Source organism: Ictalurus punctatus, chromosome 11 (genome assembly GCF_001660625.3).
Source record: "Ictalurus punctatus breed USDA103 chromosome 11, Coco_2.0, whole genome shotgun sequence".
NCBI lineage: Eukaryota > Metazoa > Chordata > Actinopteri > Siluriformes > Ictaluridae > Ictalurus > Ictalurus punctatus.
This window is the reverse complement of record NC_030426.2, coordinates 20245929-20270856: the sequence shown is the minus strand read 5'-3', so window position 1 is coordinate 20270856 and position 24928 is coordinate 20245929. Positions and strand designations below refer to the sequence as shown.

Sequence of the window (24928 nt, the reverse complement as noted above, 5' to 3'; positions counted from 1 at the left end):
CAACTATATAAACATATTTACAATAAAGTACTCTAATATATTAATGTTGTATAAAAGAACATATAATCCAGTACATGCGCAGCTGATGCAGGACACAACTGAAGATTAAGTGCTTTCCCAACCATGACAGCTTAACAGTGCCGGGAATTGAACACACAACTTTCCTAGCTGTGATTCAAAGCCTTAACCATTGATCCACCACAACTATACCACAACAACAACGCAACTATCTTGCATTGATTCGACTACTTCTCACACTGAATTAACTCCACTAAAAGATTGCTTTGAATCAATACAAGCACGTTGACCTACAGTCCCTTCTGAAAGCATTGAAACGGCAAGGCCAATTCTATTGGTTTCGCTATACATCAAAGACATTTGTGTTTGAGATCAAAAGATGAACACAAGATGATAGATCATAATTTCAGCTTTCATTTCATGACATTTACATCTAGATGAGTTAAATAACTTAAAACATGGCACCTTTGGTGACAGAACACCCTATTTGTAGGTGAGCAAAAGTATAGGAACAGATAGTCTTAAAGTAAATTAAATAACACCTAATATTTGGTTGCATATCCCTTGCTTGCAATAACTGCATCAAGCCCGTGACCCTCAGACATCAGCAAAATTTGTCTTTTGTGTTGTGTTTCCAGGCAGCTTCTTTCAGTTGTTGTTTGTTTGTGGGGTTTCTCCCTTCAGTCTCCTCTTCAGGAGGTGAAATGCTGTTCAATTGGGTTAAAGTCTGGTGATTGACTTGGCCAGTCTAAAACCTTCAATGTTTTCCCCCTGATGAAGTTCTTTGTTGGGTTGGCAGTGCTTTTTGGATCATTGTTTTGCTGCATGATGAAGTTCCTCTGAATTAGATTGGATACATTTCCCTGTAAATTGGAAGACAGATTGTTTCTGTAGACTTCTGAATTCATTCTGCTGCTACCATCATGAGTTACAGAAGCAGCCATGCAAGCCAAGCCAAGCCATGACACTACCTCAACCATGCTTGACTAATGAGATTCTATTTTTTGGCTCATGAGCAGATCCATTCTTTCTCCACATTTTGGCCTTTCCATCACTTGGTAGAGGTTAATCTTGGTTCCAGAACTTTTGTGGCTCATCTCTGTATATCTTTGTGGATCGCAAACTGGCTTTCTGATTCTTACTGCTGATGAGTGGTTTCATCTTGTTTTATGACCTCTATATTTCTGTACATGAAGTCTTCTTTGAACAGTGGATTGTGATACCTTCACCCCTGCCCCGTGGAGGTTGTTGGTAATGTCACTAACTGTTGTTTTGGGGTTTTTCTTCATAGCTCTCATAGTGTTTCTGTCATCAACTGCTGTTATTTTCCTCGGCCAACCTGTTCCATATCTGGTTGTTAGTACATCAGTGGTTTCTTTCTTTTTCAGGACATTTCAAATTGTTGTACAGGCTATTCCCAGTGTTTGTGTAATGGTTCTGATAGATTTTCCCTCTTTTCTCAGCATCAGAATGACTTACTTTTTTTTCCCATAGACAGTCCTTTGATCTTCATGTTGGTTTATCTTTTTTTTAACAACAAATGCAGTATTCACTGGTGAAACCTAGGGCTTAAACCAAGACGAGACATTCAGAGCTATTAATTCTTTAAACAGTCAATTTCAGCATGAAGCACCAATCAGTCACTTGTTCCAGTATTTTTTTTTTCTTGAAAAAATGGGTGGGTTCAGACAAAAGGTGCCATGTTCTAAATTGTTTAACACATTTAGATGTAAATATGAGGAAATGAAAGCTGAAATTTTCATTTTTTGTCTCATATATATCTTTTGATCCCAAACCCAAATGTCTTCAATGTTTTGTGAAAACAATAGAATTGGCCTTGTTGTTCCAATATTTTCAGAGGGTCTGTGGTTGTGGTGGCTCAGAGGTTAAGACTCTGAGTCACAGATGAGAAGGTCAGCTGTTCAAATCCCAGCACCACTAAACTGCCTTCACTGGGTCCTTCAATAATACCCAGCTCAGTTGTACACTCCAAATATACTAGATTCAGAGTTTCTTTCTACTATATATGATTTGACAGTAGTTTACTGTACAAAATGTTTTGTAAAGTTGTTTACTGTAAATTTTACAGTACTTTTTGGCAAGCCAGCTTGCCAATAAATTACTGTAAAATCTACATTTATCACTGTATTACTGAATTTACTAATGTCATTGATGCTTGACCTTTCTTTTTTGTTGTTGCTGCATAATTCCATATATACTGTTTTATGGTTTGGACACTTTCACTACTATTCTAAATTGTTTCAAAAAATTAAAATACAGCAACATGCTAACATGGAGATGTGTCCATATCTTATGGTGAGCGTTTAACTTTTCATCCCTATTTCATTCATTTATTTGTAAATTCCCCTGGATAAAAGTATCTGATTGTGGCTTACCCCAGCCAATAAGGATGTACCACCAAAAATACTTTTTTTGTGAGACAAATGTGAGAGCCAGCAGGGTCTGTAAGTACATGCCCTCCACCAGGAGCCAGAAGTAGTTAGCCAAGATGCAAAACTGGAAAAAGGCAACTGCAGCCTTACATGATTCCTAGAGAGTAAGATGTTGTGTAGGAAAAACAGAGAGATGACTGTGAAACCTGATTGCTGTAGTACTGATAGTAAACAACCTTATTTACACATGGAATGCTATGTGAACAGTCCAGGGTAAGGAACAGTTGCAAGTAAACCCTGAGTACAGCATTACACATTGTAACATGAACATATGGAGTGGGTGAGAGTTTGTCATGTTCAGAGTTGGAGGGTCTTACTGTAGACATGATACAGTGGTCTTGGTTTTCATCGATGAAGAGGATGCCATCTTTAATAAAGACTGCACTAGCTCTCAGGATGAAGGAGGAAAACAGGTTGATGTGGATGTAGTTCCTTGTACAGTGGAACTTCCTGTTTTAAAATTGTAAACACAAAATAACAAATTTTTACAAAAGGTTTTTTTTTTTGAACACTTGCTATTTCACAAACATTTAACATATGATCGTATTATTTAGTTGATTATGTTTTTGTTTATTATATTACATGAGTAATACAATGCCCTCCACTCATATTGGCACACTTGGTAAATATGAGCAAAGAAGGCTGTGGAAAATTGTCTTTATTGTTTAACCTTTTGATCTTTTGTTAAAAGAATTCACAAAAATTCTCTGCTCTCATGGATATCAAACAATTGCAAACACAAGACAGGTTTATAAAAAAAATATATTTTTGTTAAACACAGGTGTGCAACAATTATTGGAACCCTGATGGATTCATATGAGAAAATTATATTTGAAGAATATTCCCATTGATATTTTAATTTTCTTTTGTACACCTGGTTGACTAGGAACAGGGAATTGATAACAGGAAAAGATTTTTTTTTTGATAAAAATGTGTTTTGTTTGCAATTGTTTGATATCCACAAGATCAGAGCATTAAAAGATCAAAACGTTAAACAATAAAGACAAATTTACAATATTAGTGGAGGGCACTATATGTGATTACATGTGAAAATATATGTGTAAAATATAAAATAAATGGAATTTAACCACGTTATATGCTGAAACTGCACACGTGAAATTACATTAACATGTGTGACATCATAGAAATAACAAAAAAAATCTGTGATAAATAAATAACGTCCTACATGTAAAAATGAATAATGAAAAAAAAAAAATCACATGTGAAAATGAATCTTGTGGCAAAACTTACCTATGAAAAAGACTCACACGTAAAAAAAAATCATATGTGAAAATGAATCTTGTGGCAAAACTTACCTATGAAAAAGACTCACACGTAAAAAAAAAATCATATGTGAAAAAAATGTTGAAAATAAATTAAGCTTATGAAAAAATCACGAGAACAAATATATGAATCATGTAAAAAATCGTTTCACAATAAATAAATAATATGGACATAAATCACGCGACAATGAATGAATAGTAAAAAATCACATGAAAGAATTGAATGAAATTTTTATGATAAGAATCTATGAATTATGTGAAAAATCACGTGACAGTGAAGGAATCATGTGCAGAAAATCATGTGTGAAAATAACTTGCATGTGAAAATTAATCATGTAGCAATAAATCACGTGATAATGAAATAAACATAAAAAAATACAAATAAATGAATCGTGTAAAAATCACATTTAAAACGGAAACACGTGAATATAAATAAATAAATCATGTAATAAAACCCATAAAAAATATAAACTGATGGCCTTCACATGTGAGAAAGTGTGAAACAAAACAAAGTGTGTATAAACCAGATATAAATTTTATGTGACTCGTGTTCACATGTAAAATTTGTGACATTTCTGTAAGGCTGCCAGTTTCCTTCTACCTACCTGTATGTGGTCTGAGTACACTAAATTGCCCCTAGGAGTGAATGAGTGTGTGAATGTGTATATAGGACAACCATGATCAGGATGATGCTCCATATAAAGATGAGTGATTGAATAAATGGATGGATAAATGTATTGAATCTGTTTTTAATTGTATATAAAATAATCCAACAATACGTACATGTTAATATGTGTTACATTGAACTACTCACTAAATTGGTGACGTTCTACAATGCATTTTGGATAACATTTGTGTAGATAAATACAGAAATGTCTAGATTTTATGAATACCTGAAGGCTGTAAAGACGATGATGGCTGATATGAGGGAGATGAGAGAGGTAGCGTAGCCTACAGTGTACACCTGTCTGAACGTAGAAAAATACGAGTCCTGTAAAAGAGAAATAAGAGTGATAAAGTACAGCAGTTTCCCCTTCACCTTCAAAATAAGGTACATCAATTTGTACTTTATTTTCTTCTTTGCACACAATTTTGCTTGATAAAGCTTGTAAAAACTGAATTGATAAATCCAAGTCACTTAAAGGAAAACCCCTAACCAGTGAAAATTAAATCTACCTTCCTAGGAAAGTCTTATTGTGTTCTTGGCTGCAGTAATCAGTTTGATTGCATTAGGACCATGTTCCACTGTTAGTCCTGACCACCTCATCATTTTCTGTGTCTGTGCATTCATTCATGCATAAAGACCTTGTTAAGTTTGTGTGTGTGTGTGTGTGTGTGTGTTTGTGTGTGTTAAGGCTTAGTGTTAATGCAAGGCAGTGTTTCTAAGCTCTCATTAGCATCTGATTGCATATCCAGGCCTATTGATAGAGTGCTTGAGAGAGGAAAAATGGTGAAAGTGTACAAAGGAAAACAAATGTTGGGGCAAGAGCTCAGGAAGTGCAGCTTTATCTTTGTCATTAATCTCGTTCTTTCAGTCTGTTTCCATTTCTTTGTTTGCGTGCTACATTGAAATTAAATGCAACAGCATTGTAGTCCAGATATGCTCAGACTCTCTGTCTCTCACACTCACACTAAAGAATGTCTCTGGAGGTGTCTCGTCATCCATTTCACTGAATTATCTACTAGGGCTTGGTTTGAAGGGGAATACGTGGGGATGCCGTAGTCTATTAAAAAAAACGACAACAACAACATAACACAAATCAGCCGCTTGTAAAACTGCCTTCCTCTTGTCCATACACTTTGGATGAATGTATTTATGCAACAACACTACTGTTGATCATTGCATTTAATGTATTATACGGTATATTTAAGATTTACACACCATGTCATAAGGATGAATAAAAACTTCACGTCAAACCAATAAATCTCGGATTGTTTTAATGCACGAGCATGCCTGCAGAGGCAGTGCTAATCAGGGTAGAAATCAGGGCTGCCAAATTGAATTGTTTCCAATCCAATAACAGGTTCTAACTTTCCCAGCATACAAACCAACGGTCTGGTTAGGACATGATAAGTCCTGATGTTAGCTACTGTAGGAGGGCTAAAATATTACATCTGTTAACAACTCCAAATGATGTGTAATTTGTACTCTAATTGGACAATGTATATTTAATCTATGATAGAGTAAATAATAAAGTTAATCTTCCACCTTATGCAGGTTTATTACACTTGCAATATTTCGCATGCGCCTTCTCAGACACTGCTGCTGATGTGTTACGGATGTTTCAACTGGACTGAAAATATCAGCCAAAATGGAGATCAAATCTAGGGGGTGTTTCCATCCATCCAGGGAGCATCGGGCACGAGGTGGGGTACACCCTGGACAGGGTGCCAATCCATCGCATTCATACACTACAGACACTTTGGACATGTGAATCAACCTACCATGCATGTCTTTTGACTGGGGGAGAAAACCGGAGTACCCCCGCAGGAAACCCCCACAGCACGGGGAGAACATGCAAACTCCGCACACACAAGGCAGTGGTGGGAATCGAACCCCCGACCCTGGAGGTGTGAGGTTTCACTCAGTGTAATCACCTGACATGACTGTCACTGATAGGCATCATGAATCTATAGTCTGAAGGCCCCAGCCTGGCTTCTGTACCAATCTGTATAATTTACATATGACCATTAGTAGTGCCGTTACGCTTGACTGCAAGTCCACAAAAAGACATTTGTTAATAGCCAAAACTCATCAAATGAGGCGATATAAATTCTATATCCTAGAGGCTCATGTAATTGAGTGAACCCCAAAGACTTTATCTATAATCTACAAATATATCTAAAATCCGTAAGTGAAATGAAATTGTATGTCACCTCAAAAAAATGAGCTGAGCTTTACATTTGGTACTTAAAAGGAATAAAATGAGCTGATTTGATTATGGTAGCAGCTCACAGTGGCAACAAGGGGGTGGTTGAGCTGCAGACTGAAGACCTGAAGCTGGTAACATCGGTGCATTTGTTAATGGCAGACTACTTATGTGCATATTTTTCAAAGCATCAGCGTCAAAGATTAACAAGATCTCAATTCATCAAATCAACTTTGGGGTTGTAACAGCATCTCACCACTTGATTGCTTTCCTATAACAGCGCATCCTGTTGTGTTTCCTTATGTAATATATGTCCCTTTTTGGATGCAACACTATTAGCTATATTAGTTCTTATGGCAATGTATGATGTGGCTTATTTTTGCATTTGCCCCATGATCACAAAAAAAATATGTGCATTAACAGAGAAGTAGTTTTCACCTCAGTTGTTTCCACCATTGGTAATATACAAGCATGCTCATATGATGGGTAAATTTCACTCCAGCCGTTCTCTGTGCAGTTCCTGTATATGTAACCTGAAAGAGAAAAAAAGGTTCATGAAGCACTATTTGTATTTTTAAAACAAAGTATTCAAAATCATAATGGAATAATTAGCATGTATAATCATAAAACCACAGACTGCATAATACAAACTAAATCTCCATCTCTAAGAAGACACTTCAATTATGGACACTTGCTCCATAATGACAAAGGTCACTTCTCGCTGTAGCACACTGCTGTGAATAAGATTAGCATTTCTTTTGATTTGATTATGGTTTCCGCTGTTGCTTTTGTTTTCCGTTGTGTAGATCGGACTACGGATGAGTTCACTGGCTGGCACGCTGAGGTCTAAGTGCTGTTTCTGCCTTTATCTTTTCGATTAAAGGCCTCTGTGCACAGCTCACACTAGTACAAGATTTTTCCTTCACTCTGGGGAGAAATGGATTAATGGAGAGAGCTACAGAGAGGATTAATGGAATTACGGCAGGAAATACCAGTATAATTTGAATAATATGAACCTGAAAATAAAAAAAGGTAGATCAGAACGGTGAAGGACACAGAGATGGAGCAAAGAAGAGAGAGAGAATGAGTGATACTACTGTAATGTTTTATTCAACTGTGACAGAGCAAACACATACTTTGAAAGAGGGTCAGAAAAAAAAAGAAAAAAAGCAAGTGACAAAATGATGGAGAGGCAGAAAGAAAATTCATGTATTCTTGACTTTTGCCTCAGATGACGTGAGTTCTGTCAGCTCTGCATATGAAACAGTAAATTTAAGATTCACTTCCAAAGAATGAAACAGTTTACAGAAAAACATCCCCAACTTTGCTGATTTCATTATCCATGCATAATATATGTCACAATGTAATATAATTGTACACTGTAATTATTAATTACTAATAATTTGTGGCATAATGTACATTCTATCTCACAAAATAGAATACAGCTATGTAAAAAATAAGTACACCCCATGGAAATTGTTGGATTTTTTGACAAACTTTTGGGCCTTTTTGAAACAGTACCTATTAATGAAGGTGATATACTTTGTCAAATGACATAAAATTGACATTTTGTAGTAATTTTCAGAATTTAAATGAACAAAAAACAGATCAGTCACATGGAAAAAGTAAGTACACCCCTACATTTATCACACCCATCTTCAAATCCATAAAACTAGAATTGGGTGTTCAAGACTGGGAGCCAGCGATCAGAACCTGCTTAGGGAGTACAAATAGAAATGGTCTTATTTATACCCCTCTCATGTCTAGTGTCTGGTGTTCCCATTGCTATTGAAGTGTGTGGTGTCATCATGCCAAGACCTAAAGAGTTCTGTAAGGCCATCAGAAAAAAGGTTGTGGATGCCTATGAGTCTGGCAAGGGATTTACTACTGTAAGGAAAACGTGGAAATGTTATGGTTTGGGGTTGCTTTGCTGCCTCAGGGACTGGACAGCTTGCATTCATTGTTTAAAAAATGAATTCTGCATCATATCAAAGCGTGCTTGAAGATAATGTGAGGCCATCTGTCAAAGCTGAAGTTAAATGGGTTTGAAATGGGCAGCACATGCAGGAAAACCCATAAAGGTATATTGTAACTGAGAGAATATTGCATGGAAGAGTGGTCAAAAAACATTCCAGCAAGCCTGGTGGACAATTATGCTAAAAGTTGTTTCTGCTAAAGGGGCAATACTAGCTTCTGAGGCCAAGGGTGTACTTACTTTTTCCACAGAAGTATATCACCTCTACTGACATTTCTGTTGAATAAACAATCGAAAAAGCCTTGTGGTTTTGCTCACATATATCAACTTCATTAATAGTCACTGTTTCAAAGATGATCAAATGTTTGCTTGTCCAAATATGTCAAAAAAGCCAACAATTTCCATGGGGTGTACTTATTTTTTCAATTGACTGTAACTGTACATGTAAGTTATGCCTGGGACCACATATTAAATGTGCTCTGCATCAAAAGCGCAAGTTAATGTTTAAAAGCCTCTGTTAAGTGTTGGACCACAGAGCTGTCAAAATGCTCAGGACTACAGAGGAAATGGAAATGGAAATATTCAGGAAGGAAGGTGATGTGTTCATATAAGAAGTTCTTATTAAATAAATACTCGGTTCAGAGCAAGACAGGTTGGATGAACTTAATACAGATGATACTGACATTTGATTACTCAGTGGTTTTCATGAAGAGACAGTGGTGTAGAGAATAAACAGCTACTTCATAAGTCCATCCATCCATAGTGCATACAGTTACGCTTATATACTACACAGGGTCACGGGGGAAGGTTTAGGGGAAAAAAAAGGTGAAATTGAAATCCAAAAGTCATTTCAAAGAGTATCAAAAGTTTACTTGTCCAAAAAACCCTGAACAATTTCCATGGGGTGTATTTATTTTTTCACATCACTGTATGTGAGTAGTAAATTGAACGCTAATTTCAGACTCATTACCAACACATTTTTCTACCACACCAAATTATGTTGGTCACTGCACTTCCTGTTGAGAGAGGAAAACGATTGTTTACACTGTCTTAGTATCACACAATACCCTGTATATTAACTCTTCAATCAATCAATCAATCAATCAATCAATCAATCAGTGATGCTGATGATAGTTGATTATCTATTTAGCCTATTATGTGGGAAAATACAACCTTTTATGACCCTTTTTAATAAAAAAAAAAAAAGTATGTGCAGAGCTGAGCATTAAAGGAAAAAATAGGAAAATAGTTAACTGTTTATTCTTGCAAAAAGACTGAGTATCATTGGGGAGTGAAGCTTTCTGTCCTAATATAAACTCCTACCTTATTAATGACCTCAAGACTACATTTGCACAAATCATCACAAATACATACTGTACATGTCTATCATCTCTTTGTCTCCAAACACATGGGCCCAAACAATGCATTGTTGAAACACACACACAATCAACCCTGCCAACCTTGCCCTGACACCCACACAGCAGCTCACGTCTGTTCGTATTATTTTCATTAAAGACCCTTTGACTTATCTTTATAGTTACTGATTTCCCTAGAGGTTTAGGCATGTAAAAGTGAAATTGAAATCGAAAAGTCATTTCAAAAAGTTAAGAAGTATTGTCAACTAATCAAGTTTTCTTTTGTTAGATATTAATTATAGTATAAATTTGAGAAAAATGTATTATGTTTTAATTATTATATTATTATATTCGCACCTTTGTAAATATATCTTACTCATCTGCAGTACCTGTTTTTTTGGTCAAGTTTACTATGGATCCAGAGCCAATCCTGGGAACAATGATACACGTATGTAGCATGTACACCTGTTTAACGAATAAACTGGCAAATCAATGTGCATAAATTCCATCAGTTTGACCTGGAACATGATTGTTTTTCCCAGGAAGCTTTAAACAACAGAAGGGGTAACTGCAGGAAATGGAAAAACTGCTAATAAAAGCAGTGAACATTATCGAGAAGCAGCTGCACTCAACCTGATTAGGAAATAAACTGGATGCTGTGGGTGGACAGCATGTTGGAGCGGTAGGACGTCTGACGTCTTGATGCCTTATCCAGCGGCGAAAGATAAAACTGAACACTGACAACCTGCGACCCACACAAACACACTTATAACCTTACGTAAACCTGGTGCAGCCTACATGTCAATCTGCCCATGACAATGAAACATTATTCAGTTAAAAAAAAAAAAAAAAACAAGAAAAAAACAAGCTGGACATACTGTAGTCAGGCAAAGTGAACTAAGAGATACAGGTTTAAAAAGATCATTTACAGAACGTTATGTGTAAGTACTCTGAAAAGTGAATTGGTTCATGTTAAGCCTTTAAAGCCATGGCATATTATTTAGCTCTCAGAGAAGCAAAAATAAGCTTTTTAAACATTTTTTAGGGTTATGTGAATTGTGTGAACAAGCCCGTAAAATGGTATCAGGGGACAAAAAGGTTTGAGAGCCCACAGTATAAATCATGTAAAACAATCGTACACCAGTATGTGTGTAGTGCTTTTAGACAATACCTATATGCTATTTTTTTCTGAATGTGTATTAGATTCATCTATGTATGTTGCATTTCATATTTATTGTACCATTCTGCCATTTTCAGCTGTATACCAGTATAAGTCATGCTAAGTGGGTGGTTTGGTGTTAGCTTGCCAATGGGAGTTTTTGTTCTTGCCTGTTGTTACTAGAATTAGCATAGCATGGCAGGTCTATCACCCTGAAGCTAACGTAGGTTGAAAGTTGGCTGAATGCATGCGGTTGCCTTGTGTGGTAAGAGGTCTAAGGTGAGGTCCTACAGGAATGAAGAAGCGTTCGCTAGCAATGAATCACAGTGCTAACAAGCAGTGCAACAGCACTAACCTCCTCTGGCTCCTAGTGCTCTGCCTTCTTTCATGACCCCTTTGATTTTTCATTATTTTATTATTTACTTGGCACCAAACAGTTTTCACTGCAGAAAGCAATATTACAACATTTGTCTCATTTATACAGCTTGTTGCTGTTGTTTTTTTTTAGTCAGGGAAATGGAAGTCCTTGCTAAGTCATAGTGTTATGTGTGTGTGTGTGTGTGTGTGTGTGTGTGTGTGTGTGTGCGTGTGTTTAACACCAAGATTTGCTGTGGTACACTTTTGACTTGTTTTGAGCTTTTGGTAATTCTCACATTTAATAAAAAAAAAAAAAAAAGGTTTTAGAGACAAGCAGAAAGAACAACTGCTTATCTATCTATCTATCTATCTATCTATCTATCTATCTATCTATCTATCTATCTATCTATCTATCATGTATTTAAATTTTTAACTGGTCATCACTCTTTTAACATCTGAATTACTTATTAACGTGTTATTATCTTAGTATTTTAAAATACTGTATTTTTATGCGATATGTCCCTGATACGAAATTTTATAATGTTTTAGAAGACATGTATTATGCATTTTTAACATTTTGTTTATTTTCACACATTGAAAAAAAATCTGTTAAAACTTCGTAGGCACATGTAAAGACGTGGTAAAGTGACGATGTCTTCAAAAATAATTAAACTAACATTTTATACCTTAAAAAAAAAACTACTATAATGAACCGAAAACAGTAATAAACTAAACAAAGTCCATATTTGGTTTCACAACTTTTTGTGTTTTAAAAATGCATCAATAGTCTCAGGTACACTTTGTGCAGACTTATAAGGAAATTTTCTATTAGGTAGTATGTTACATTCTTTACTGACATACGAACAGTTTTCTGCAACACTTAATTGTTTGTTGGAAAAGTAATGTTTGGAAGTCTGAAAGTTTTCCTGACTTAAAATAAAGACTTTTGTGCAGTACTATATATTTCCACACAGTACTGTATATTTCATACTTACGTACTGTGCACTCTTGCACAATTCATCTAGGTTGCTTTGCGTATTAGAACATATTACAGAAGAGCTGTAATAACTAGCAGTGTTTCTATCTTTCCAGGATGTGCATCTGGGTGAACACTGTTTAAATGTTTACAGAACACTCGAGAGCTGTGTCCTGGGCCTGGCACATTTATGGCCAATCCACAATTTTGTGTATATAGGGCAAGGCTGTAAAAGTCCTCTGGTTACTCAAGCTCTGTGATTGTAAGGACATGGAGCTGCAGACAAAGCGTCATTTTATCCAAGTCTAATCTGAAAATGGCAGTGATATTTGACAGCTGTTTAAAGTGGCTGTAGTGTTTGACAAATACACTAGGAGCAAAGCACAAGTGTCTAGATAAAGCAAGTTCTCCTGTTCTTCCACAGTGTATAATCAGCAGATATGCATTGCATGTGTGTAATCTGTACAAACTAAACAATACTAAGCTATAAACTGCATTAAATAAGGATGGAATAAGACACAAAAGAGCATGGTGTTATAGGAAAATAATTAGCTCGACACAAAGTGGAGATACTGTTACCACACCAAAGTTGATTATTTTTCCATAACAGCACACTTTGAAGTGTTTTGTTCCTCTTGTTCCACATCAAATTGTTAACGCTAACACTATTCATTAGGGAACGATGTCATACATTTTATCCATTTATGGTTATGTTTATTATTGTGGAACATCCACAATATTATACAGGGGATGATATAGTTTCTGTTATCAGTTGTGTTATAACGGCTATAAATGGTTGATCCCTCACCAGCCTCTTTTTTTTGTCCTTTCAATTTAATACGTAAGACAGAAAAGTCGCAGCTTTACATGTTATCGAGAAGCTGTAAAGCCCTCCATCCTGAAAACTTTGGGAACACTAAAGACAACGGAGACTCTAGAGAGTGACGGTGACTATGTCAACAATTACATTTGTTTTAATCTGTTTATGTGGAGTGTCCACCATACAAGTAGCTGTGTAAATTGTTACCGTAGAAACAATAACTAATATTAGAATGAGTGCATTAATATAAGCCATGCAGCCAGCACTACTGTCAGAGCGGCTGTTATAGAAAATTAATCAGCACTTCCTGACCAATCAAAATGGACAACAGTGTTGTGGCGTAAGCAGAGATAAAGGAGCGCACTGAGTGATTACCGTTGTTGTTGGCAAAGAGCTGGGAAACTTCAATGCAAGAGACATTAACCACTTGGCCAACTTCAGCTCTGTACCAGCAGTGAACCTCATCCCACTCTGTTCGGCAGCCTAAAAAGTACAAAAACACATGCATCTTTTTCAATAACTGTTTTGAGCCATATTTTTTTGTGTTGTGGTGCAGTAACAGTTATTGCTCTAAATAAAGTGTATACCACAGAAATACAATACGACTGCAAAAAAAAAAAAAAAATAAATAAAAAAAACCACCCAGAAACATCAAATAAATGGCAATAAAACTTTTGAGGATAGGAGAACACAAGACAGACAGGATGTGCGCTGAAATATACACGGAATGGGTTCTCTGAAGACAGATAAAAGAAGCTGCATAAAATCAGGAATGAGCACAGCTCTTTAGCTCTTTAGTGTTTATAAAACTAAATGTCTTAAACCTGATAATCCAGAGACTTAATCCATATATTGGTACACTTCTCTTAAAAAAGACACAGGTCTCAGAGAGAGAGAGAGACAACAGCATGGTGAGGTTCTGATGGCTTTGGGAACTCAGTCATGGAAAAAAATGTTAAATGTAAAGCACTCACTAAACACGTTAGACATTGATATTCCCAACAGGATGCCAGAATGAGGGAATCTTTAAGCAAGAGCTATTCATAGACGTTCTGGTGTGTTAAAGCCTATGCTAATATTTGGCAAATTCTATGCCACATGCTTCATGCTTGATAGTGGCTAAAATATACCATAATTCTTACTGCATTGCATAATGCATAGTTTGCATCTATAATGGCCTGGGATCTTTTAGATACTTTAATACAGAATGTCTGTTTAGCTATATACTGCATCTTGACTGGAACTATGATAACCATGGGAATTTATTTTTGGTAACACTTTACAATAACATTACCTGAATAATCATGCACTAATAGCTGAATTAATGCACATTTAATGGATATTCTTTTTTTATAGAGCACATTTAATTTAGTTCACCACTACATGCTAATTAATACATTAGCTAACAAACATGTACTAACATGTACATGCACTAACATGTAAGGGTGTCGTTATTCGCGCATGAATTCATAAGACTCACCTCATAGTTAGCTCTTCATTAGTTTGTGATTAGTACACGCCTTAACTCATTAGGTCATATTTAAGTAAGTATTCATTCAGGTATTCGCGCATTATAATTCATGTACTGTAATTGTAAAATGTTACCGTTATTTTATGTGCCATTATTTTTTAAAAAAACAAACTCTTCTACATTAAATGCATCTTTTAACACACTGTGGGCAGGATGTATAGACTGTACGTCAGGAGGCGCAGTGCAAAACAAAACTTGATGTGTCAGTAAAATGGGCTTGCACTGGGTCTGAAATTAACATTCAGTTTGCTAAGGATGCAGCTCATCATCCAAACTGAGCCTGAGACTGCATACTAAATACACTCTGTGTGCAGTGCAAACTGTAGTTTAAAAGCCTTTGTTAAGTGTCGGAAATGGTCAACCACAGAGCTGTTAAAAAGCTTAGAAAGGGAATGCAAGTCATTAAGTAACTCATTGAATAAAGACTTGTGTCAGAAGAAGACTGACAGTATTTGATTACTAATGCGTTTTAATTGGTTTTAATGAAAAGGCAGCTGTGTACAGAATGAACTACTTGGTATAAAAGTGTGCGGTTAAACTGTATTTCATTCAATGACACAAAAGTCTAAAACTATGAGTCATACCTTGCACAATCCAAATAAGAGACCTTTTAACCCCTTTCATGTAATTCTTCCTACATATTCTTACAGCAAGTCTTTAAAGACATAGATAAGAGTACAGGTTATACAACAGCATGGCTGTGAGTTCCTCATCAATAACTCTTCAGAATTGGCAAAATCATGAAAACAGGCTAGTGTAAAGGTATGCATCGGTCTCTCTAGTTTGCACTGTCTAAGCCGGAAGCCTATTAAACAAAGGTATTCTTATGGAGAACAAGAAATATAAGAATATAAACCAATTTAATAACACCACTGTTATTTTTCTCCTATTAAACAAGCAAAATATATTTATCTCTGCGTTGTTCTACATCTTGCAATACTACACTCTAAAAAATGCTGGGTGATTTTTTCTACCCAAATACTGGGTTGAGCCTTGTGGGTCATTTAATCAGGTTTTTTTTTCTTCAGTCTTAGGTAGTTTTTGGGTAGTTTTGTGTAACCCAACTGCTGGGTTAGTGGCTGGGCCATTTTCACTGACAGTTGAATCAGTGCACCCCTCCCCCACCCTGACGCATCAGCCCAGCTCCTTGGGTCAAATCAAATCAGTGTGGACTGTTTAAATTCGCCTCAGGTAGCGGTTTCCACATGGACAGACTGTTAGATTTATTTGGAGAAACAAGGTTCATATAAATATATTTATCCATAAAACCATTACTGTACACTAGAAAGAGCAAAAATGTTTTTTCAACCATGGAAAAGTCTTAAGTGCAGGGGACTTTCTGTTTTCTCGTTTCTCAGTAACATAATAAGTTCTGTTTTGTTTATTTTGTCTAGAGAGAGAAATAAAAAGAAGCTGGTGAGGAAACAACCGTTTATATCCGCTACAATGTAATTGATAACAGAACTAACTTGCCTCATGGACGTTCCACAACATTAAATGTAACTATAAACAGTTTAAAAGTACAACCCCAATTCCAGCTTCCATCCCATCTTTACTTCCGAGAGACTCTACCTCTCTAAGATACTCTTTTTATACCAATCATGTTACTGAACTTTTGATAATTAAGCTAATTAGTTGCAAAATGGTGTTGTATGATCCAAAATTTAACAGTAGATTAAAACATTGTAATTATTGGAAACTTGTTCTGGTATAAGAGGAATAAAACTTTTTGAGATCAATTGTTATAGGAAAAGAATCAACTTTAGGCTGGTAACATCGCTTCATGTTGAGCGATATCACACAATGCAGTCTTTGATTATTTTCCTGTAACAGCATGGCTTGTTATATTTTATTCATTTCTAACATGTTTTTTTCTGCAATTGATGCCAAAGCTCATGCACCAATACTGTATGTTTAATTTAATTTAAAAATATACATAGTTTTTTTTGTTGTTGTTGTTGTTGTTGTTTTTACAGTAGAGATTGTCACAAAGCAATGTTCTCGGAACATGTTTGTAAATCTGGGTATGTTTGACATATAAAGTATGCATCACCCCAGAACCACCACCAACAGTTTCCAAAAATGTAATAACCTGGGATTTATGCAGGTACGAGGCACCATGACAGACCAGTGCCAGTGCATCTAAAATCATTATTCACTAGGGTAGGTATGTTTTCTAAAAAAACAAATCTACTTACTTTTCTATTTAATCCACCATCTGGGCATGTATCAATCCATTTCCACATTCTCCCATAATTCATATTCTCCTTATTAATTTCTTTCATACTGGATTACAGTCAATCTACCCCAACACCTGAGCTCAACAACCCAATAATGTGACGTGCAATCCTCAGTTCTTTGAGAAATCAATACAAGTAACAGAGACATGAATAAAGAGTGTCAACAAGACTGAAGAAAGCAGTGTGGAATGCTGGGAAATCCTGCTGAAAGGAGTGCGTTTGCAAATCTCAATCAGTGCTGTGGCAGGACCCACACTCAGTGATCCATGTGAGCATGCAGTGGCCCCCACAGGACCAAGAGACTTTGAAGACCTGACGTCGCTTCATTAGCACAGCCGCTATCAAAGCGCTGGTGAAAAAAAGCTGCAGATTTATTTTTCATGGCGAGGCTATTCAGTTGTCTCTTGGTCTCTGCTGTCAGAGCTGGGATAAGCACAGGGTTATTACGTATGCTTTTTAAATTAAAATCCAAATTGTATGCCTTATTTTAAGGCTCTCTGCAAAGCATATTATAAGCATATTACTTGTGTAACTTTTGTGCAGTTAGTGGTTTTTGAATGCAACAATTCGACTCCAAACCTGGATGTTTTATGAATGCAACACGCAAGGGTATAACAATGAATAGTATTCTTTATATAAGTCAACATCTCTGAAAGTAATGTCTTTCAAAGGTTGAGATTGTGTAACACTTGAGCACACACAGCTGAACTGAACTGTGCAGCCCACAGAGCTCCATTAATCAGGCGGAAAAGTGACGAATAAAAGTCGATGAGGACTGAAAGCTCAAATTACAATGATCTTAGTGTCAAGATCAAGACTAACTCTATAATTATAATGGAGACTTTAATGTGTAGCTAAAGTAAGATTTACATTATTAATATTCAGCAATTATTAAGAGTCATCAAGCATGTAATGTAGGGAATAATGCATGATGGCATGTACTGTCATAGAAAAATAATCAGATAATAATAATAAATAATAATCATAATGGGGTGGTGTGTTGTTTTCCCAATAACAGCATGTGCCTCGGTGTTGTATTCCTCTTATATAACAGCAATTTGCAAACAAGTGCAATTTTGTATTAATTAAAGAACAACATGGCACACTTTCTCCCCATTACATTTGAGGTCATAAGTTTACATGTGTCTTGCAGAATCTGCAAAATGTTAATAATTAAAAAAAAAAAAAAACACAAGAGGGTTTTTAATTTAGTATTATTTAGAATAAGCTATTTCACACAACGGATCTTTACATAAGTACACAAGACACAATAATAGCTGAAAACAAGCTCAAAAGTTTATATACGCTTGATTCTTAATCCGGTGTGTTGTTACCTGGATGATCAATGACTGTGTTTATGTTTTGTGATAGTTGTTCATGAGTCTATTGTTTGTCCTGAGCAGTTAAACTGCCCAATGTTCTTCAGAAAAATCCTCCAGGTCCTGCACATGATTTGCTTTTCTGGCATCTTCATCATAATTCAGCATCATTTGAGACCAATCTTTTCACACTGAGGACAACTGAGGGACTCATACACAACTATTACAAAAGGTGCAAACGTTCACTGATGTTTGGATGATTGGTATACATTGTGATCATTTTGCACACACAATACCAACTGTTAGTTTTCTATACCATTGATGGCCAGCAGCTCACAGAAAAGAAAATATGAAATGGAATTGGTGATCAGTAAGATATGATGGTAAATAAATCCCCACATAATTAACAAACACTCTTGAAAAATAAATCATTAAAATATACTAATGTGCTAATAAGTGTCTTACTGTTTCTGTTACTGTTTACTGCTAATAAGTGTCTTACTGTTTCTTTTTGGTAGATACTTGCTCTGGTGCTTTGGATAACACACAGCATGAGGGTTGGTTAGGTGTTAATATGATTTTATTTTTCAATGGCTATATGACAACTCATATTTTCCCTTCTTGCACCTTTTGAATCATCCTTATTGACATTGTGTGCTATTGGTTATCTAACATCTTTTGTGTGTTCAGTTCTAATAAGGTTTATCGAACAGGAAATGAGGCTATATCTCTTTCAAATGTCTAAAATCTTCCATCATTGGGTTCAAGCTTGTCTTACCACTTGAAGAATCACATTCTTATTGCCATATTTATCTTCGTTACTATCCCAGGGCGCATCTCTGTCGTAATATAATTGCAGCTTTGCTGTGGGTTTGAGTGTATGTGTGTGTGTGTGTGTGTGTGTGTGTGTTTGTGTTCTATGAAATACTACTGTCCATCTACAGAATATTGTTGTTTAAAAACAATCTTTTAGTCTCTTATGCTCTCATGGATTAACGTGGGACTGAGTCAAGTAAAGTGAGAATGTCCAGGAAATTTGAATATATTGTATATATTAAAAAAAGCTACGATTTTAACAGATTTTCTATAATTCATAGTAATGACTTGAGAAGTGAGCAACGACATGTGTAGAGAGGTGTTTAAATAACTAAAACAGGACTTCCTCTTCAACTTCCCTTGCTGTCACTTTGACAGATGAGGTTGTGCGGTGTACGAAAATCTCTACGTATTATCTTCCCTAACTCTCTTCTGTTCCAAAAGACAAGAGAAAATTATACAACAATGATAAATGATTTTGTCATCTTACTCCACATCATAGCGTTACAGTCCACAAGTGAAAGAACACAGATGAAGGCTAAATGCCCAATTACATAAATAAATAAATTAAAAGCCATAAATAATGAATAATTTATCACCTTTATTCATTACAAATGACATTTGTTACTTTTATATAATATAGTTATTAATTCTAAACATTGTTATTCTTTATTATTCATTTTTCCATAAAGAGATTGTCATCTTTGCTTTGTTGGAAATGACTAACTGATTCCTCATCACTGGACCACAATTACTACAACCCAAACAACAGCTGAACATTCTGGCTTCATCAAACATACCTCAAACAAGTTAAATGAAATTATTTTAATTCATGGATTTTTTTTCTCCAGATCAAGTAGAGAAAAAAAAACGATGGAATCACCTTGTAATTTACATTCCTAAAACAAATACCAGCACTAAGTCTAAAAATGCAAATTAGTCTGCAGTTGAAAGAAAGTGCTTACAGCGCTCAACCTTGGACTTTTTGAAGGCAAACCTGGCCCCAACTAGAGAGTTATCCATTGAAACAATGGAAAGGATTTTATTTTTTTCTGTCTTTCTGTCTATCTTTCTTTTTAATATATATATATATATATATATATATATATATATATATATATATATATATATATATATATATATTTAAATACTTTTGCTTATTAACCCGTTAAACCGTTAAACTTCTAGATTGGGGGACATGGTGGGAAGTTCTAGGTTTTATTTGTGACACACACACAACCATACACAGTATGACATGTAGAAAAATCCTTTTTACGACTGTCCGTGACATAAAATAGTATTTGCACAGAAGTAGACTATGGGAAAGTATTAAAACAATATATTGTAAGATGGGCATATAATGCAATATAATGCTGTGCAACATTAAGCTGAAGCTGTATTGAAATTGCCCATATATATATATATATATATATATATATATATATATATATATATATATATATATATATATATATATATATATATATATATATAAATACAGGGTGATGATCAAGTGGTTACTGAAGATGAATGAATAGCAGTGTAGGTGTATAAATGTAGGTGGTGTGGGTGTTGAGTAGCAAGTTTGTATTGAAGTATATGTCTACATATGTTTTATCTGTTTCATTTGTTGGTCTGGCTTCCTGTTTAATTCTCAGCTGCTCTTCAAGTAAGAGAATCAAACAACTTTTCCAAAATCAGGTCAACACAATTACTAGTATTTGATAGCTAAGCTGCTAACTAACTATATCAGTTTCATTGAAAGTAGTGACAACTAGATATCTATTCTCCCATTAAACCATGTATTTAATCTGGCAGAGGAGCCTGTAGAAGCCCGTAGAATTCTATGGATGGTGTGTCAGGGGCTACAGAGATTTTCACACAGGCATTTCACCATTGCAAATAGTTTGTGTTAAATGAACAAACAGTGCAATGTTTCACAGTTAATATAGAAACATTTTATTCCTGCATTTTAATGACATTTTAAAGCAATTGCCTCTGGTCTGGACTGCGAGAGAGGTGTTTGGGGATGTGCTTGAGGGGTATTATTAACGTAGCACACCTGAGACCTGTTGTCTCACGTATATTTATATGATCTCTCTCTCTCTCTTTCTCTCTCTCTCTCTCTCTCTCTCTCTCTCACACACACACACACACACTGAACAGTGAGCTGACTGTGTGTGTCACTGTGAGCAGAGCGAAGCAAAAGTCGAGCGGAATAAGCGGTGAGGGAGCAGAACAGCTATAATGTTATTTGTTTTGTAATAGGCTTTCATTACTGTCAAGCTACCATGTAAAGGGCACAAGCACAAAATGATCATGTGATTGTTACAACTATTTTTATACAGTAGAAATGAAACTGTCTTCTGATTACACCGGAAAATGACAAAGCTCATGTGTATGTGTAAATGTATGAAATGGAAAACACATGAAACTTCACAGTATGTAACAAAACTTAAAACATAAAAAAGCAGAAATTTCACAGGTCCTTGCTGTTTAACTTAAAGGGGTCATATGATGCTTTTTAATGTTTTCCTTTGGTGTGTAATGTATCTGTTTGTACATGTAGAAGATCTGCAAAGTTACAAAGCTCACAGTGTCCCAGAAAGGGATTTATTTATTCTATATAACAGAGAACACTGCTCCGGACCTGCCTAAAACGCTTCGATCGAAGTCCAGATATTATTACCCCAAACGTCTACATCACAATTTAAAATATCAGCATAATGCCGCCATATACAGTATCTCACAAAAGTGAGTACACCCCTCACATTTTTGTAAATATTTGATTATATCTTTTCATGTGACAACACTGAAGACACTTTGCTACAATGTAAAGTAGTGAGTGTACAGCTTGTGTAACAGTGTAAATTTGCTTCCCCTCAAAATAACTCAACACACAGTCATTAATGTCTAAACCGCTGGCAACAAAAGCGAGTACACCCCTAAGTGAAAATGTCCAAATTGGGCCCAATTAGCCATTTTCCCTCCCTGGTGTCATGTGACTTGTTAGTGTTGCAAGGTCTCAGGTGTGAATGGGGAGCAGGTGTGTTAAATTTGGTGTCATCGCTCTCACACTCCCTCATACTGGTCACTGGAAGTTCAACATGGCACCTCATGGCAAAGAACTCTCTGAGGATCTGAAAAAAAGAATTGTTGCTCTACATAAAGATGGCCTAGGCTATAAGAAGATTGCCAAGACCCTGACACATGGATATTGATGCGAAAGATGCCTGTAGGTCCTTTGATGTTATCCTTAGCTTTTTTTTTGTGATTTGCTGGATGAATAGTTGCTATGTTCTTCGAGGAATTTTGGAAGGTCAGCCACTACTGGGAAGGTTCACTACAGTGCTGAGTTTTTCCATTTGGAGATAATGGCTCTCACTTTGGTTCTTTGGGGTCCCAGAGCCTTTGAAATAGCTTTGTAACCCTTCCCAGACTGATGTATTTCAATCACCTTCAGTGTGTAACTGGGTAAGACCTTTTAACCAGCTTCATGTTGTTGAAAAAATTCTATTTAAGTGTTGATTTGATTGAACAAGGTTTGCAGTAATCAGGCCTGGTTGTGTCTAGTCCAGCTGAACTCCATTATGAATGCAGTTTCATAGATTTGGGGAATTAGTAACAAAGGGGGCAAATATATATTCACACGGACCCAGTTGGTACTGGATAACTTTTTTGCTTCAATAAATAACATTATCATTTACAAACTGTATTTTGTGTTTACTCAGGTTGCCTTTGTTTTATCTTAGATTTTGTTTTAAATTCTGAAACAATTTAGTATGAGATGTACACAAAAACAGAAGGACAGCACTGTATCTGTCTAATTGGTTGCACTATTTCTTGTTGTTCCATCACCTTACGTCTCTGTATGTCTCTGAGATCCATTCATTTCTCCTGATGACCTTTACCTATCTGCTTGTGGATATGATTATGGATTTGCATGCAATGACTGTGTGTGCTTATGTTTTAAGCACACTTTGGATTCTGACCAAGATAATCAGAAATAAATAAATAAATACACTGCCTATAGCTGCGAAGTGTTACAATAAATTGTTAATACAGAAGTAATCCTTTGAGCTTCATCCAAGCCCATACAGGGAGATAGTCTCCTGTTTCTGCCGAGAGAGGATGATGATGATGATGATGAGGAGGACGAGGAGGATACTCATCACCATCATAAGGGAGAAGGTGGAAAGGGCAAGTGCTACATTGTGAGTAATGCGGCATGTCTAAATGCCAAGGGTGAAGCAGGAAACTCATTAGGTATTTTTTCCCCACAAGTCAGTGTTTGAAAGATTCTGATCTCAAATTCAGTGGGGCTCCTCTGCTGAGTAGCTCTTAGCATACTATAAATAGAACGCCTTGACAATCAATGATTCTCTTTTACTTTTGCTCTTTTCTCTGTAGGAGAGAAGGAATGACAGGGGTGTTGTTGGAAGATGAGCAGATGACCGCAGGTATTGTGTTGCTTTCTGACTGTCAAAAATAATGTAATTCTAGCATTTACAGCTGATGACATGGCTCAATAATAATAATAATAATAATAATAATAATAATAATAATAATAATAATAATTATTATTATTATTATTATTATTATTATTTATTATTATTTTTACAAATATTTAGCCAACTTAGGAACAAATATTTTATTGCAGTTTATCTTGGTATCATTTAAAATGAACAGAAGACAGCATGGGCCTCATTATACATTATAAAATGGCATTCTTTTTATATATCTATTCATGTACCAAATCTGAGCAAAAAGGAGACTCGGGTTGTAGAGGAGAAAGGGGAGAAAAAAGTGAGAAGAGGAGAACAGAAATGAGGAAAGAATATGAAAGAGGGAGATAGAGGGAGAAGTGAATCAAAATGAGAGTGATCCTTAGTCATGTTATGTTGTGTATAAACACAATTAGACAACCAATTAACTGATAGCCAGAAAACCATAATGAGATTTGTTCCTTGAGAGGAACAAACCAAAGAATCCTTAAGGGTTAAAGATTTCAGTAAATCCACTATGAGTGCAGATAGTGTGTACATCAATCAATCAATACAACCCCAATTCCAGAAAAGTTGGGACGCTGTGTAAAATGTAAATAAATGCAAATAAAAACAGAATGCAATGATTTGCAAATCTCATAAACCCATATGTTATTCACAATAGAACAGAGAAAGCATATCAAATGTTTAAACTGAGTAAAAAAGTTTAAACATTTAAACTTTTAAACATTTTAAACATTTAAAATTTTAAGAAGAAAAAAAAGGCAATTTTGAATTTGATGGCCGCAGCATGTCTCAAAAAAGCAGGAAAAGTAAGTGTTACTAAAAAGAAACAGCAGGAGGTTAATTGGCAACAGGTCAGTAACATTGTTGGGTATAAAAAGAGTATCTTAGAGAGGCAGAGTCTTTCAGAAGTAAAGCTGGGCAGAGGTTCACCAATCTGCAAAGAACTGTGTCTACAATTTGTGGAACAATTTCAGAATAATGTTCCTCAATGTAAAATTATGAAAACTATGAATATCTCATAGTCTACAGTACATAATATCATCAAAAGATTCTGAGAATGTGGAGAAATCTCTGTGTGCAAGGGACAAGGGTGAAAATCAATATTGCATGCCCGTGATCTTCGGGCCCTCAGGCGGCACTGAATTAAAAACGGACATGATTCTGTAATGGAAATCACTGCGTGGGCTCAGAAACACCTCCAGAACTCATTGTCTGTGAACACAGTTCAACGTACCATCCACAAAT

At 35.7% G+C, this 24928-nt stretch overlaps 1 protein-coding gene across 1 annotated transcript in view; it reads right to left on the bottom strand.

Moving 5' to 3' along the window:
- ghrhrb (growth hormone releasing hormone receptor b) overlaps window positions 1–24928 on the bottom strand; it is a 50583-nt gene that overhangs the window by 7427 nt on the left and 18228 nt on the right. Inside the window, exons 3-7 of the mRNA XM_017479223.3 lie at window positions 13642–13749; window positions 7063–7157; window positions 4648–4745; window positions 2789–2921; window positions 2415–2568 (exon numbers count right to left, since the gene is read on the bottom strand). Of these exons, the coding sequence (XP_017334712.1) occupies window positions 2415–2568; window positions 2789–2921; window positions 4648–4745; window positions 7063–7157; window positions 13642–13749 (588 nt within the window). The remainder of the gene's footprint in view (window positions 1–2414; window positions 2569–2788; window positions 2922–4647; window positions 4746–7062; window positions 7158–13641; window positions 13750–24928) is intronic.